Source organism: Lepisma saccharinum, chromosome 10 (genome assembly GCF_977018435.1).
Source record: "Lepisma saccharinum chromosome 10, izLepSacc3.1, whole genome shotgun sequence".
Taxonomy (NCBI): Eukaryota; Metazoa; Arthropoda; class Insecta; order Zygentoma; family Lepismatidae; genus Lepisma; species Lepisma saccharinum.
Genome location: NC_139238.1, coordinates 54,241,722 through 54,259,532, shown reverse-complemented (window position 1 = coordinate 54,259,532; position 17,811 = coordinate 54,241,722). Strand labels below are relative to the sequence as shown.

General features: G+C 38.0%; 1 protein-coding gene across 1 annotated transcript in view; it reads right to left on the bottom strand.

Annotated features, from left to right (window-relative positions):
• The window catches only part of LOC145993912 (inter-alpha-trypsin inhibitor heavy chain H3-like), a 473,549-nt gene extending 455,958 nt beyond the window's left edge, over positions 1-17,591 (bottom strand). The window contains exon 1 of the mRNA XM_083129826.1: positions 17,107-17,591. Within this exon, the coding sequence (XP_082985952.1) occupies positions 17,107-17,493 (387 nt within the window). The 5' untranslated portion in view covers positions 17,494-17,591. The remainder of the gene's footprint in view (positions 1-17,106) is intronic.
• Between the last annotated feature and the right edge of the window lie 220 nt (positions 17,592-17,811).

Here is a 17,811-nt window from a genome sequence, read left to right as displayed (position 1 = left end):
TTTTTGTACGTTCCTTTTGCTTTCTTCGTGATGCTACTCTCTGTTCTGAATGTATACATTTTCGAACGGAAACCAGCAAACTCAACAATAATCTACCCATTACATTCATCTTTCAATTTGAAAAGAACCTTCTTGTTGCGGGAAGGAATTCCAAATCTGTTAGGAAGAAGTGTCGAAATACCCAAGCATATAAGAATGTTTTAAGATCTTCGTAGAGGTTAGGTGTTTGTATGTCATAAATAAAACTATCGGTGTCTATGTTCAAAATTGACATTATAGAAGGGTTTCATAATATTATAATGAAATTCGAACATGTGCAGTTTCGACAAGTCGAGAACTGTTGCACCAACGTAAATACGTTTTCTGAATTTTATCAATTTTATATTTAGATTTAAAAGTGTCAAATTATCTTTGTAAATTTTTCGCGATTTGAATCTAGGATCAGATACTAATTTTCTACATTTATTGTTATCTGAAACCAATTTTATGTCTGTACGCTTTCTGACGTTCACCATTGTTTTTCCATAAAAGGCATTATTCATTAGTTTATAAAAATCTTTATCTAATTCTGAAATGACAGCAGTTCTGTTTCTCGTGTTGGTCTCAATATAAGATTTTAACCATGGAGATAATTTGAACTTGAGAATTCTTCTCACATTTAATATCTGAACACCCTTCCCAATCAAAAACTGGAGATTCTTGTATTGGACGACATATCTCTCTTTTCTCTCCAGAGTTAACAAAAGCTTGCTTAGATTAGAATCAGGTGGACAATTAATTTCGGGAGCCGAAGGTAAATCGGAAAAAGTAACATGCAAATTATTTGGAAATTCAATGTCCACCTCAATGAACAGACCAAATTCACGATCGTCAAAACGATTAATATCAATTGAAATGGGATCTATCCACTCGAATCCTCCGTAGGGAAGTTTTTGTATCGTTGCGAATTCGTACAGATTGTTTATGTCAGCGTAAAATATGTAATTCGAAGGTCGATTTGCATCGTATTGATTCTCAGACATGTGAATATTGTTTGCCTTTGCGTATTTCTTGCGAGCATTGCACCATCCCCCCAACGTATAACCCTCTCGATGAAAAGCAACATGTCCATGTCCGATATCAGTTCCAACTTGATCCTGGTCTGGGGCATCATAGCAGAACACGCCAAACCAGGAAAGCTATAGAAATATGCTGCATCTAATTTATAAATATTTATTGCTGTTTTTCTGAATACCTGAAAAACATCAGCATGTATTGTTACGTCTAATTTGAGATATGCATCGTGATGATCCCCGAGAGTTTTGCATCTCAATTCCTTCCATATTAATTTCGCATGTTCGTATTCTTCATTCGTAATTCCGGTTTCTATCAGTTGACTGAAGAATTCTTTTTCAGGTGGGAAAGAGTGTCATCGTAAAATTTAGATTCATCGGTTACATATTCGTAAGGATAAATGCCTTTACGTTTATTCAGTTCTACGTTTATGTTGGGGAAACTAGTTTTTCTAATTTTAAATTGTTCGTCGGTAAGTTTACTCGCTAAAGCATCGAGACTTGCCGATAGGAATCTAAAAGAATCTAGAAACCTCATCTCTATGATTTCATTCGTTCCTGGAATTTTAACTTTCTTACGTATAGAAATATAACGTTCTTCGTTTTGAGCAAGAATATCTATTTTTTGCGTATCGTATCCAATATTCCTAATTAAAAAATGGAAGTCGTAATTGGATCCATTGTGAAAAAATATTGGTACGAATTTAGGCTTCTGGATTTTAAGGTTGCAGGTGTTACAGATTCCACTGATGTAGTTTCCGGTGAAATGATTATGGTGAAATACTTTCCGATTCTCATCCGTGAAATGTTGATCACACACCGGGCACGTTTCAATGTTATTGTAAGATTGAAGTTCATCACTGGATAATGGAAGCATTGGTTTCGATTGGCATTATAGGCTGCCAATGTTCTCAACCTCCTCCACCATTTCTTTACAATAGAGTTCAATAACATTCGGTCCGCGATATTTATATATGGTTTATCTATCCTATCCTGCCAAACAACAACATATCCAAAACAATTTGGATCATGAATCTGGTACGGTGCTGTTGAAGAAAATTCGGGATCCGGATCGCAATAGGACAATGGTTTGAGAAAGGCCTCAAAGTCTGCGATGATAATGGCCGGATGTTCCAACAAGGCCTTCTACTTTTTCAATTCTCGAATTCATTTGCTTTGGGCATCAACATGCGAACCGGTCTGTTGACTCCACAGTAGACTTTATGTTCAGCAAGTTTTTGTTTGGCAATTTCTTGATAATGAAATGTTGGTAATTACGTTGGTCACGGTTAAACACCTTGGAAAAACTTCGATGTGTGCAAGATACTTGGTTGTTTGGCTTCTGACCAAACGGGAGAGTGAACGAATTAGCGTGTAATGATGAACATCATCGTCAGCAATAAGAAGCAGATTGATTTCCACGGCTTCGTCATCAACAATATTAGTTATCCTAACGGGATGCACAAAATGCTTAAATCAAGTATATGAATAAACATTTATAGCTAATCGTTTTCTTTCTCCATTTCGTGCCCTGTTTTCAAACTTTGTTATGTCAGAAATAGCAACAGGGTGTTCGATGCCTGTCATAGCATATTCAATCTCGTCTACATATTGTGTGTAATGATAAACCTGTTGCGGATTATTTGAACAATAAACCGGGTGAAGTGCCGCTAAAACGCACCACATAAAACACTTATTGTCAGTGTTATGAATGTTCAGCACGGCTTTCTTATGCTGAATTTCTACCGGAAGATGGATCGTAGGTCGAATCAGAAAATGGTGTAAATTCTTTTACATAATCGATTAATCTGTGATGACTTCCACATAAAGACCAACCTGATCCCTTTGCCTCGAATTCATCGTGTTTTCTAATCAATTCACTAACGTTCAAATTATTAATGTCTGATAAATAAAGAACTTGGCTTTTCTTTTGAGAAAAAAATATTTCTTATACCATTGGTTTTCTCATATTTACAGATTAGATCAACATATACTTTTATGGAGTTGTTTTCCAGTTTATTTTTCAAAATATTTATGATAGATGTTTTAATTTCACTCAACAAACTAGAAATATCACAGCCTGGTTTCGAAGTAAAAAGAAAATCCAGGAGTTGGTTGTTGAATGCAGATCTAATCGGCTTTTGGTCATTAGACATCTTAATTTGTTTGGAAGTAGAAGCTTCAGTTTCAGGATGATCAATTTTTCTTTTCAATGTTCCATGTCCGGTTGATGCCTTGCAAATTTTCATGTGTTTTCTTAAATTAGTATTGCTAATTATTTTTCCGCATTGAGTACAAGGCTTAGTAGGTAACAAACGATTTATTTTCGAACCTGTTTCGCTACATCTTGCCCTATGCTTGCTAATATTAGTTTTGGAGATTAATTTCCCACAAATAACACATTCGATGAAATTGGTAGATGACATTTTTTTAATATGCTTTTCTAGAAAAAACACAAATCGAAAAAATTAAGTAACAATAAGACACACAATCAACTCAAAATTCAATAAGATTCTATTTACTAGGAAAAACACTTCTAAACTTACGATAATTGACAGAATGTAACTTAAAAGACAATAGTTATAATTATAATATTTTTTTAGCTCTGCTATTTATATATAAATTTTCTCGGGGAAAAATACAAAACGCACAATCAAGTCAAAATTCAATCTGTGTGAAAAACGACTTGAACCACCTACAAAATTAAATAATTGCAGCTAATAAGATAAAATTTTCAGCTATGTTATTTATACAGAATTTCCGGAGACAACAAGTAACATCTGATCACATCAATCTGATCGAAATTACTATGAAAAAATCACTTCATGCACTTTTTAAACTTAAAATAATAAATAGTATGTAGCTTTAAAATAAATTAAACAGTTAACTTTTAACACTGCAACAACACATTCGTACTCTTCAACTACTCTCACGATACTGACTGATCTGTAATTAGAAAACCCTTTAAGTAACCTAAACGCGGACCGCGTTGAAAACATCTGAAACAGTAAGTGAATGAGAAGACACCAATTACGTCATAACCAACCAATCACAAAACAACTCGTTAGATACGGGTCATCATAATATTGCGTAATAACTTGTTGCATAACATGATGCAATAATTTACCCTTATAAAAAATACAATAAAAGAGAGCTTAATATGGGTCATCACAATGTTACTTAATGTTACGTAATTTAACTCGAAAGAAATTATGACACTTGTACGAAGTACGAGATGAAAAATCACAGAGTTGCAATACTATAAAATCGACAAGAAACATCGTCAAAAAGTTTACCACTGTGCTTAAATTAATAAAAATAATAGAGGCCTCGTACCAAGTATTAGTTTTAAGGAACCTTACCACCACTAGTTATAATTTTTTGGGGCTCAAATCAAAAACTATATACTTAATAGAACTATATACTTAAAAAGAACTGGAAAAACCCACAGGTGTCTGTTAAGTAAACCTCAAGTAGTCCGGAATTAAACCGGAAGTGAACCGGAAGTGGACCGGAAGTAGATCGAAAGTGGACCGGAAGTAGATCGGAAGTGGACCGGAAGTAGAACGGAAGTGGACCGGAAGTAGAACGGAAGTAAATGTGTGTGGGTGTGGGTGTAGGTGTAGGTGGGTGTGGGTGTTACGGAATTTAACTCGAAAGAAATTATGACACTCGTACGAAATACGAGATGGAAAAATCACAGAGTTTCAATACTATAAAATCGACAAAAACATCATCAAAATAGGTTTATCACTGTGCTTAAATTAATAAAAATAATAGGCCTCGTACCAAGTACTATTTTGAACGACTCCAATTACACTACTCTCGTAAAAATGATAAAACCTAATGCGATACTTGTGGGAAGCTAATCTCAAGAAACATAGGGCAAGGTGTAGCGAAACAGGTTCATTTCTAAAATGGTATTACTTGATCTTAATTTTGAAACTTCTTGGCTTTAGAACTGTTTCTTGACCCTCTCAATTTTCACATCTTTATAGCAAACGGGTATGAATTATTGTACAAAAGATTTTTTTAAGTCTGGTATAATTGAATGTGGTGGCTGTCGACGTGTTAACCACTCGTCCATATACTTAAAAAAATACTATTATTCCAGTGGCGAAGTGGAAAGCGAAAGAGTTTCGAGCATGGATCTTCCAATCCTCATTTTTACGTTCAGCCAATGACAGAAAGGTAAACACTTTAAACTTGCGATCGCAGCATCATTTACCGGAACGTTTCAACGTTTATAAAGGAACGATGGAACGTACTACCATCCTCATCTTCACGATTAGTCAAACGTGACACGAAAATCAGTTAAATAGGAGAGAACGACAAAAAAAACGGAACATTCGGGATTGCGTTCTTTAACGTACCTGCCCCCGTAATGCTACATAAAATTTTCAAAAATTGTATCGGACCAAGATGACAACATCCATTGAATGATCGACATTGCTGAAATTTCTCCGCGTTCGGTAGATTATCATGAAAAGTTACATTTACAAAATTGTAGGGGGAATAATTGATAATCCAGAAGTCCCGATTGTGATAACGGGAGAGATGAACGCGATTCTGGACGATTATGATAAGACGAAGAAGAATATAAGGAGATTAATCGATGCGAACAAGATAAAAGATGTAAAGGTAAAGGTAAAGTGCTCCCCTGTGCATAGCACCACGCCATGAAGGCGTATAGGGGGTGTGGGGGTAACGCCCAACACTTTCTTGATCCGGTCGTTAGTGGAGGTGATGTGATCAGCATTACGCCCCTGACCGCATTTACCCCCAGGGTTTGCCCCAGGTACCCATGTTATTCGACACTGGGTGGGTGCCGGGGCCGCTTCCAACGTTAGAAAAGTTCCCGGATTTGAAAAAATAAAATTATTGGAATTTTCTGGTTCGTCTCATTTCGCGATTCATTCTCATAGCAACGATGAACTTAGGAGACACAGGTTTGTGTGTGTTCCATCTTTCGCCTGGAGGGACAACGTAAACCGAGCACTTAATTAACCATTCAATGATGATAATGATAATAACAACAGTGTTTAGGAACTTGTTCGGATTCAGAAACCAGAAATTATCATGGAAGAGCCTTCGCGTGTTCAACCTCCTTTTGGATATCACTTCTCCTTTAAAGCATACATTCGCTGTTCATTTTTTCCGTCCTTGATTTCTAATATATTTCCCGCTAGTTAGAGTCAAGTGTTTTTTTCTTCTATGTTTTTGAGTGCAGTTCTTTAATTCTCATTTCCATTTTTCTTTCAACGTAAAAATTCATGTTACCAAGTCACGGAAATTCTTCACCTTCTTGCATCGCATAATTGAAGATTTGAAATAACACAGGATGTAAGTGCTATTTGTAAAATTACAAGCAAAAGGAGTTTTCTAGGAATTCCCTTGTCAATATGAATACCATGTTGCTGCCTTTGGTTTCAGAAATATTTGAAATTATATTACGTTGAATACTATTTAACTAACTAACTCTCTAGCCTTCTTGAGTCCGAAAGTTCATGGCTGTAGCAATATAGGTTTTCCATTTGTCCTTATCCTGAGCAAGATTTTGATATATTCTAATCCATCTTTACCGATGTCTTTTAGGTCCATCTCCATCTTCGTTTTGGTTTTTCTTATTGCTCTTTTACCATCAGGTTTTCAAACAAGAATCCTGTACACTCTTCTTTATTCCTTTCTCATTCGTACCCACCTTAAGTCCTCGTGATTTAATAATCAATCTAATAATATTTGTAAATGAATATTAAATATGTACTTCAAAATTATGTAACCTTCTCCATTCTCTTGTTTCTTCATCCGTTTTAGGCTGAAATATTTTCCTAAGGATCTTATTTTCAAAATACTCTCAATTTATCTTCCTTTTTCAATGCAAGGGATCAAGTTTTCGCATCCACAGGCAAAATTACTGTTTTGTATGTTTTAAGTTTTAGTTTCTTAGATATTAAACGAGATGACAAAAGTTTATGAAGAGAAACATAACATGTATTTTCCGAATTAAGCCTAGTAGAGGCAATGTGCCGGTTCTGCGCCATCCTTTTGGGCTCACTGGGTTCGCAGTGTTGCCAACCCACCCCACGAAAATTTTACCATATTATATTTTACAGGTGAAGCTAACCTACAAATAGGAGTTTGCAACACTTATACGATCGTGTGCTATCTAGTATGAACTCTGGATTGGATTGGATTGATTTGTTGTTTTAAGTCCACTTTATGCACAGTAAGGCTAATCGGGACTGGACCTACAGTTTAAAGTGGGATCCGAACCACTATGTGCCTCCATCGGGAATCGAACCCGGGACCCCTTGGTTACAAGGCGACGACGCTACCACTGCGCCATCGGGAGTATGAACTCTGTTTGTAAATTTTCGAGCATATGTTGTATTCATACTTTTACTTATCTTCGAGTGTACATCACAAATCTGCAAACAGATTTTAGCTATGTCCAACAGCTTTCGAGACAAACCTACTTCCGGTCCGGTCGCCATTTTGGATTTCCGAGCATGGGTTGTATACATATTTTTTACTTATCTTCGAGTGTACATCACATCTCTGCAAACAGATTTTGGCTAACTCCTACCGTTTAAGAGATAAACCTACATCATCTACATCAATACTACATCATTTTAAACACTCTTTGAAAGCAATAAGGAAAGGTAGGAAGCGTTAGACCAAGTACTTTGGAGCTGAATATGCTTTTCTTAAGACGTCGTATATTGTTAAAATATATTTAATTTACATATTTCTCTTACCGCCGTATCTTGTTCTATTAGACATCTTCAAGAAAATAGCCCATTAGTGAAAACCAATTGAGCCCAACAGCAAAAGAAGCTAATTGGGCAAGCATACAATGATATGTGAATTGTCGGTTTCTTCGATTCAGATAAATGGATCGAATTGAAACTGTGATATTTTGCAAATTTAGAAAATCATTGAATAGTACGCAGCGATTTTTGTTAACTGAGACCGAACTGTACTCTGAGTGCGAGAATATATATATATATATATATTACCATCCCAGTCAACAAGGTAACATTGTCAAAATAAAAAAATGCGATTTGGGGGAAGGGCGCCAATTAACCTTACAGCTGGCAATGTTTCTATAATACAAGCATATAAAATAACAATGCTATGAACCTGTTTGGCTTCAGGAAGGCTATGGAAGCGCCGTCCAGCCTACGTCGTCGTCGTCGTCGAGCTTCAACGAACTCCTGCCTTCCATGCTATCTAAACTTAACGGTCTGTTAATTATACACTTGAATAGCATTCTGACCCAGTACCACGAAGATGTGGGCAAAACTTTCTATGTATTCAACAACAACTTGAATTATTACCGGGTTCCTCATCTCCGGCAAACTGCAGTTCAACATGAACCCTGAGAACAAAGAGAAGGTCAAGGTTTCCTCCGGCAAGAACATCTATCGATCAAGCATGATAGGATGGATGCCACTACAACATACGACGTGTCTGCTGGCGATCGCCTGTAAGTGGAGCTCTTGGACAACTACGACAAACTCATCCCTCTTTTTGTGGAGATGCGAATCACTTACCCTATAATAAATAACCACAGTAGTAACAATGCTTAACGATATTTTTGGCCACACGAAACGCAACGACCACGGCGACGAGCTTTTCATGCTCGACGTCAGGGTCAAGAAGTTGCGAAGCGACCTGCAGGCCCTGCAGTCCACGCTCAACTCCAGCCTCCAGTCAGAGATAGCCAGCCTGCAGTCTCAGTGCCTGGACCCCGTACTCAAGATCGACGCCGAGCACAAATCGCTCAAAAGTACACCGACCTCGCGTCAATAGACAATCTCGACAACTTGGCGCTGAGCATAGGCAAGCTGCAGAACGAACTTTTGAAGCTACAGAAAACGCAGACCTCCGATGTGGAACAGCTGAAGCGACACTTGCAGGACCAAACAAGCACCATCCAGACTGATCTGCAAACCATCATCCAGAGCCTCAAGACTCAAGATGACTATGATCGCGTGAACGCCAGTATTGCCAAATTGCGCGAACAGTTTCAATCGTTCGAAATTCCTACGCTGAAAAGCACCAAGGCTGAGCTTCAAACGGACTCTTTGCATGCAGCCATCACCGAAGTCAAAATTAAACTCCAAACGCTAGAGGACTTCATCGGCAAGGAAGATGCAAGGCAACATAACACAAATTGACGATGCTCTCGCTGTTATCAAAAATGATCTGGCAAACGTACACAAAGCACTGGAATCCAAACTGCCTGCATCAGGGATACTCTGGCCAGCGTCCAACAGCAGATCACCAAGCTGGAAAATCTAAACACCGAATCAGAGGTGTTGCATTTTCATCACTTGATCGACGATATACAGACTAAGTTGGAAACTTTGCAACAATCCACCCCCACCCAGGACGACATAACACAATTACAAGAAGGCATACGCGCTGCTGCTACTGCCTTTGAGTTGGACGCGGTGAAAAAAGCTTTGGACATAAAACACGGTGGCCACCCTGCCTACCTCGCAGGAATTGAAAAGCGTGAAGAGGGCTCTCAACCGAATACTCAAATCCGACAACATCAAAAACATCCAAACCGGAATTGAATTGCTTCGGGAGTATGTTGCAACCTTGCGGAAATTAGAATCCAGGTGTAGGACCTCGCAACCCAGAGCTCCAAGTTGACACTTGTGGAAAGTCTACAGAAGATTATCGTCAATGTGAAAGAGCAAATTGGCAACATCGAGGCGAGCCAGGATTCGGCCATAACCAATTTCAGTACCCAACCACATGAGTTAAAAGAAAGATTCAAGAGGCTTATTGTCGATGTGAAGATCAAGCCCGATTACGACACTGTTGTCCGTGCTATCGAGGAACATCTGAAATCAATAAACGGTAGATTGGAGGATGTGGAGAGCGAGGTTCGAACCAATGTAAACACCCTGAACGCCAACATCCACAATCTCAAGTCCACAATTGTCATCGAACTCTAAAGCATTCCAAACAGGGAATTTTCCCTGCTCATCCATCCGCTGCCAAACTCTACATGCTGACTCCTGCCAAAGCCTATCCCCAGTTTTTCATCGTTGGCACACTTCAGTTCGTCAAGGTTTCCTACTGGTCTTTGCTTCACGCAACACACTACCCAACCATGACGGTGACGAACATCAGTGACGAGCCGAAAATAAGAGGAGTGGAGTTGGTCGATTTCACCCACCCCAAAAATGGCGAGACAGCCTATGCCGAAGATGCCACTCAAATTATCAACATAGAAATAGGTGACAAGCTGTACATAGAAAACTCGGCATTGTCTGAAGCCAGAAATCCGATTAAACTATATTCTTATTTTCACACAATGTCTAGGCAGGCTATTGTGAACGAGCTGCACAAACCCGCACGCCGAAACTACAAACGACTGGCGGTAGTGACCAAAGGCATAGACGACCTGTGTCAAGCTGACCTTGTGGAAATGAGCAGTGGTAACTTGAAAAATTTACACAAAATCAACAAGGGATACAAGTATCTTCTCACTGTTATAGACACATTTTCAAAATTTGTGTGGGCTTTACCCCTCAATGCAAAAAAAGGAACCTGTGTAGTGGAAGCATTCAAAAATATTTTCAATAAAAGTGGTAGGCGACCTCGATTTCATCAAACAGATAATGGAATAGAATTCTACAACTCTGTTTTTCGGCAATTTATTCAAAAACAAAATATTCAACATTACTCGACCTTTAGTCATATGCTAAGCAAAGAAACGAAATCTCACCTAGTCAACACACATGTAATGCAAAAAATTGATTATGCTTCCCCCGTAGTTATAAACATCCACAGTCCTCTAAATTACAAGATACAAAAACTTCAAAACAGTTGCACGAGATTTATACTGAATGTCAAAAGAAGAGAACTTATATCTCCGTACTTACAGGAACTTAATTGGTTAAACGTTAAGAATAGGAGAACATTTTTGGCATTGTCTTTATTGTACAGGATCCTGAACAATAAGGAACCAAGATTTTTATATGATCAAATTGCTCCGTACATGAAGAAAGGAAAACAAATTAACCTTCTACAAAAAACACACTTCACGATTCCTGTACACAGGACAACATTCTATGGGAATTCTTTCATGGTCACCGCAATAAAAGAATGGAAAGACCTCCCCCACCACTGACCTCAGGGGAGCTTCTCTGTACCTTCAGTACATTAATTATTTACATTATAAGTAGGAATGTTTTTTATTTCTTTTTTGTTTTTTACTTTTTTGTATTTTTATTCTTTCTACTGCAACAATGATTTTCAAGAAGTGGAAAGTGTCAATTGTAATATGTTTTTAAAGAGTTTTTTGTAAGAACGGCCCGCGAGGCCGAATTACGCCCTCTCAATAAAGACGATATTATTATTATTATTATTATTATTATTATTATTATTATTATTATAATTATAATTATCATCATCAAAGCCAGCGTAGTGGAACGATTCAACCGAACTCTCAAAACACACATGTGGAAACAATTCACGCTTCAAGGGAATTACACGTGGCTCGACATGCTTCCGGAACTTGTTAACAGCTATAATCACAGTTTGCATCGTACGATAGACATGGAACCAGCTGACGTTAACAAATCTGACAAGTGGCGTTTAATTTCTACAGTTTATTGCCCAAATTACAAATTTACAAGCAAGAAACCGAAACAAAAAATAGGAGATCAGGTGAGAATCAGTAAATTTAAGCATACGTTCGAAAAAGGCTTCACTAAAAATTGGAGTACGGAACTTTTCATCGTAGACCGATGTATGTTTTCTCCAAAAGTTTGGAGCAATCGAAGTATCGCCAGCTGTCGAAACTGTACGAGGGACTAGGCATAGCTATTTTTGCTTCTGAATTGATGCCACTAGACTGTTGCCTCGAAAATTCGGTGGTGGTCTTCGACGATGCGATCCTAAAGAACCAGAACGAGATTCGCAATTTTTTACTCAGGGCCGGCACAGAGGCATGGACTGCTTCTACCTTGCTCAGACTTTTTCCAGAATCCCCAAGCAACTGGTCCGGGACAATGCTAATTTCATTTGTTTGTTTCGTCAAGACCACACCAATTTAAAACACACTTACGAAAATTATGTAGGTTGGGACATAAACTACAATCAGTTTTCCAAATTTTGCTTTCATTCTGGAACCAAGTTGATTCGGATTCCTAACAATAGACATGACGAGGAAACCCAATGACGGAAAATACAGAAACAAAATTAATAACTTTCTAAACGTTGCAACGTTACATCAAACGTCTTTACGTATTATAAATAACAATGGCGAAACGGAAACTCGCAGACGACAACCTGAAGGTGCGCGACTACCTGGCAAAACGGTTCAAGGGGTGGAAATCCGAGAATCGTGGAATTTACGAAGAAAAAGAGCGCCAGGACCAACCTATCATCGATGCCATCATGGGACTTGGTAAAGAAATCAAAGATGTCACAGAGCAAAACAAAGAGTTAATCAACGAGCTCGTGCCACTTGCTGCTCGAAATTATACTGTACCCACACCGATATCCAGCATTAACACTACTCTGTTCGATCTTGCACCACCTCCGAGACGCCAGGCCCTAGGCAGTACTTCTTCGGACAAGCTAGTCGAGCTAAGTCCGTTGGCAAGAGATTATCTAAGCACCGGGAAATTGGACAAGGACGAGGTGTTCGGATTATACCCAACAATGGAACCCAATGAGGGCGTGGTTTGGAAGATTGGAAAGTCAAAAGTTACGTTTAAGGATGACGACGTGTCAAACTTTACAATGGTGTCAAACTCTACAACACTCTGCCCAAGGAATTTGTGAGGGTGGACGACGTGAGGAAGCTTGTGGACTGTTTGCTGGTCATCGCAGGCGAAGAGAATGCAGGAAATCGCCACTTTCACAACGAGAAGGTGGGTATCGTGGACATGATCAGCTCCAAGCTTGCTAACTTTATTGTGAACGACAGCAAAGGCATAGGGTACCTCATCAAGATTATTAAGACCCTGCCTCCGAAATTTTGGAATATGGCCGAGGGTCGAGGTCTCGTGAACGATATTATCAACAAGCTGCCCTTCGAGATGCACCTGCCAGGTTACCAGTACTGAGGCCCCGGTACTAAACTCGAACAGCGACTGGGGAGAGGAGACAAGGGTGTGAATCCCCTGGATGCTGCATGCAAGGATCACGACATCGCTTTCAATGCTCACACCAATCTTGACGCACGTCACAATGCCGACAAGAAGTTGGAACACGTGGCTTTCAGGAGACTCGCCAGCAGAGACGCCTCGCTCGGTGAACGGGTTGCTGCGTTGGGTACAACCATCGCCATGAACACAGTCCAAAAATTTGGGTGGGGGCTGTTAATAAATAACAAACTGTGAAAATGGCAACCATGAAACCCAAGGGCGTCGTTTACCAGGTACCCTACACAAACCTCAAGTCTCTCGGAGCTCTTGATGGATTGCTCACCAAAAGGCAGATCGAGAAGAAACATTCCTGCCTGGCCAAAGGTCATGGGATGAAATTGCTACTCAGCATCCCTCAACTGAGGAGCAGTAGAAGCAGCAGAAGACTGGAGGTTTCATATTCAGAATTCCGGCTATCTTGGCAGTTTTGGGCGCTGTAGGCAGCTCGGCAGGAGGCAGTCCAGCCATTGTCAAGACCGTCATCGACGCAGAGAAGAACAAGGCCGAGCTGGAAGAGCAGAAACGCCACAACCTGGCTATGGCGAAGAAGGGGAAAGGTGTGACCAAGAAGCGAAAAATCTATCTCGAAGCTTTGAAAAAGTTTAAAAAAAAGGAAGAGCACCTGTCCAACCTCGATATTGAATCTCTGGTCAAACCGTTGGGAATCAAGCACTTCAAGGGCGTTTTCATGTCCGATTCTCTACCCTCTGTTATGAAGAAAAAAGAGTGTGGCGTCGTTAACCTGGACAGTTACGAAAATCCAGGTACCCTGGATATGCTACCTGAAAGTCAACAAAAACAAAGCATTTGTTTTCGATTCATTCGGAGGTACACCACCTGCTGGGTTGGTGAAGTATCTCGGTGTTCCCAGCCTCTACTACAACGACGAACGCATCCAGGGTTTCAGCGATATGAACTGCGGACATCTCTGCATTTCCATGCTCGTCTTCCCGTCGCAATTGAATAAACCAACAACTGAGGATTTCCAAAAAGCATTGTGGCACCTGAAGCACTATGGGAGTGTTCCATCTCACAAGCAAGACTTCAGTTCTGAAAGTCACATTGCATGACGACTTCATTTTGCCTAAATCTATTGATCTTCGCGCATTCTACAGCATGTACCTGATACCCAATGTCACGATTCATAACAACACCATCAAGGTTGGCAGCGAGAAAATCAGCATCACCCCTGGCCAGTACAACCTGTCTACCTTGCAGGCTCACTGCCGAGAGGTGTGTTGCTGTCACAAATTTCCGTAACCCACAGAGTGAAACTGGTGTTTGGTACGGAAACCGTGGACCAGGGTACTGTCGGAGAGCTTCTGGGATTCGAGAACAACACCAAGCTCGAACCTGGCATCAAGCACATCGGCGCCAACATTCCAAAAAAAAAATAGCCATAGAGACTCTGAACATACATTGCAACGTGACGGAAGGTATGATCACCAAATTCTCGGACGGCATCCCAGGCATCCACAAGCAGACAGGAATTATTGATACGTTCAAATTAAACTCAGAGTTCATGGAGACAATTATATACACACCCTCCTCACCGATATATTTTCCTGTGTCTCGTAACCGCATAGACAACATAGAATTAGCAGTGAGTAGTGGTATTTGTTCGTTCTAGAACATTTATTTTGTATTTATTCATTTTACGCCGATTTCAGCTAATTTTCCAATTGGAAAAGATCCAAAAAATTCAAAATTTACCACTTTTATAGCATGAAAAATATTATTTTTTTATCAAAGCTCAGCTCATAGGGGAAAATATTCAAAAAATCTAAATTTTACCATATTTATAGTATAAAAAATAATTATGTATTTTTTAAATAATATTTAACTATTTATTTTTTTACGGTAAAATTTACTTTTTGAGTCTAAATCAGTATATTTACAAAAAATATATATGTACCTTAGATGTAAAGCATTCGAAATTGTGTGTAGTAATGAAGTTATTTTATTATAAATATATATATATATATTGAATAATAAGCAAATTGCAAAATCAAATTAGTGTTAGTGCATTAAAAATTGTTTCTTCTTTAAAAATATCAAATGTAAGTGACAGTAATATATCAAATCTACTTTGAATATGTTTTTAAACATTGAAAGATTAAGAAAAATATTGTAGAATCTTGAAATTATTACAAGTTAAAGTTAGTAATATAATATTTTCAATCATACACAAACTACTATTAAAAAAGAGAAATTTATTTGCCTCTGAAGGAAGCAAGTCTGAAGAGGCAAGTCGCTGAAGGCCTGAACTGTGCCCCCATATATATATATTTAACACGTATCTTTTAGGCATAGCAAGCGTATCTGTTCACTCGTTCCTACTAAAATGAAATAACCGTATGGTTGCATGTGATTACCTTTATACAATTTAAGAATGCAATAAAACAAAAAACGGGTTTTTCCCTATTTAAAAAGCTTATCCATTTGTTAGCAATGACATCATGAAGAAAAGTTTGTAAACATACGGATTGCACAATATTAAGCAAGCTTCTAACATCAATACATTCCCTTAATGAGAAGGTCGCATGCGCTAGTAACTTACATATTTCTAATTAATACTCGTAACAGGAAATTAGAGCATTGTCTGTGTGAGGTCAGGGAATGTGTAAACATGAAAAGGATTATTATCCCCTCTTTGCCTCCACTATTGGTTCTTCTTCTCCTCCAAATATTCCCAAATTATTAATATTATTATAAAACCTTTATCTCGAGAACCAAGAAACGTAGAAAGGTGGGGTTTTTTGCATTCGTTTTTGTTTGATGTTTTCTTCAATTTGAAACCAAACTCGATAATAAAATAACCTAAAATAAATAATGCCCATGAATGTGTTCGGTTTTAAAAAGAACATCTCAATAGAAAGAACTCCAATAAACATGAATAATTTTAGGGATATTCATCGTAAACATCGTCTGGTCATCATCCATCTCAATACTATTTGGTACCAAGTTGACGAAAATACAGGTAAGCAATTACACATGTTCAATAATAACCTACCATCACATGAATTTCCTGATTGACAGCCATCAAAACAAAACATAGAAATCGCCTGAATCCAGGATCACCAGCGATACTCGCACTAACGAAGATTCAGTCACGAATCGAGGAGCTAATGGGCAGAAAACAAGCTCAGCCATCTCTTTAACAGGTAAGAAATATTAAAGTTCATAATATAGTTTTGCTATACCCGTAATTTTCCTTTATTTATTTTATAATTCTCCTTTTTGTAGTAAAACTGTATTATTTAATAGGTAGTGATTTGCATAATTTATTTTAGATGTAGTTATATAATCTGAATTAAGGATATCTCGTGGTAGGGGGGAGGGTACACGCTTAAGTGGAAAAGTTACTTTAGGGGTACGCGGAGAAAAAAGGTTGCATACCACTGATATACAGGATGCACCACTTTTCAAAAGTGTACACATACTTAATAAGATTTTTTTTTATTAATTTTGAAAATTACATATTACGAGTGTACATTTTGCTCGAGCATTTAGGGGGGGCACGTGCCTCCTCTGGATCCGCCACTGGGGATGCCCAACAAATCATATGTAAACAACATATATAAAGGAATCATGATATACCTGATTCTTGTTTGAAAAATTCTCCCAGCGTAAAACCGATATCTCCTTGTTATTACAGATTGTGCTGATATAATTTTGTGTTTATATTTTGTTCGCTATTACGGAGCATTTGTACAATAAGATTCCTGTCATTTAGATATTGTAAAACAAGGAAATAGAGTATTCAAAACCAATTAATGTACATTCTTTTCTATTATGAGGCAAGTAAAAATTACGATTTTAAAAAGAAGAAAAGATTGGTGATATAATTGTAACATACGAATACAACTCACCTTAAAGAACTCATCAGCAAGTATCTGCTCATCATCAGAGTAATATGGATATTCGGAAATAAGTCGAGGTTCATAAAAACCAGGTTGCAGTAAATATGTGAACGGGATTCCACCTTCTTCTGGTAACATATATGACGCACTTGTTTGTCTCTTGGCGATTCTACCGTTATTTCGCTCTGCTAAGGTTACAATAGAGTGAGTGTTCCCTTCTTTCAGAATCTGTGTACAAACCACAGGTTGTAAAGTGAGGGAAATAACAATGAACAGATAAAGATACCTCATTTCTCTACTGAATCGTATGCTTCTTCCAACACAACTACATAATGATTCAAAGCAGGATTTGTTACCATGGTTTATAGTAAAATATGATGTTGTTAAAAGAAACATGGAATATACTACGTGTCTAACTGTTCTTGCATAATTTTACAACGTACATTTAAATATGTATGCTTTGTTTGAGAAAGAAAATGTCTTAGAACAGAAAGGTTATCACAAAAGGAAATAATATCAAATAAGATCAAAAATAATCTGTACTAGTTTCATTTATGCAAAGGCACAGCACGCAATTAAAAATCATGGGTTTATTTAATTATGAATGGAATTATATTTTATGATCCTACAAGAAATTAATATTTTACGTTTAATTTATATATATATATTACTTGCAACTTAAACTAGATATCTAATGAGACGTGCAAGTATTTT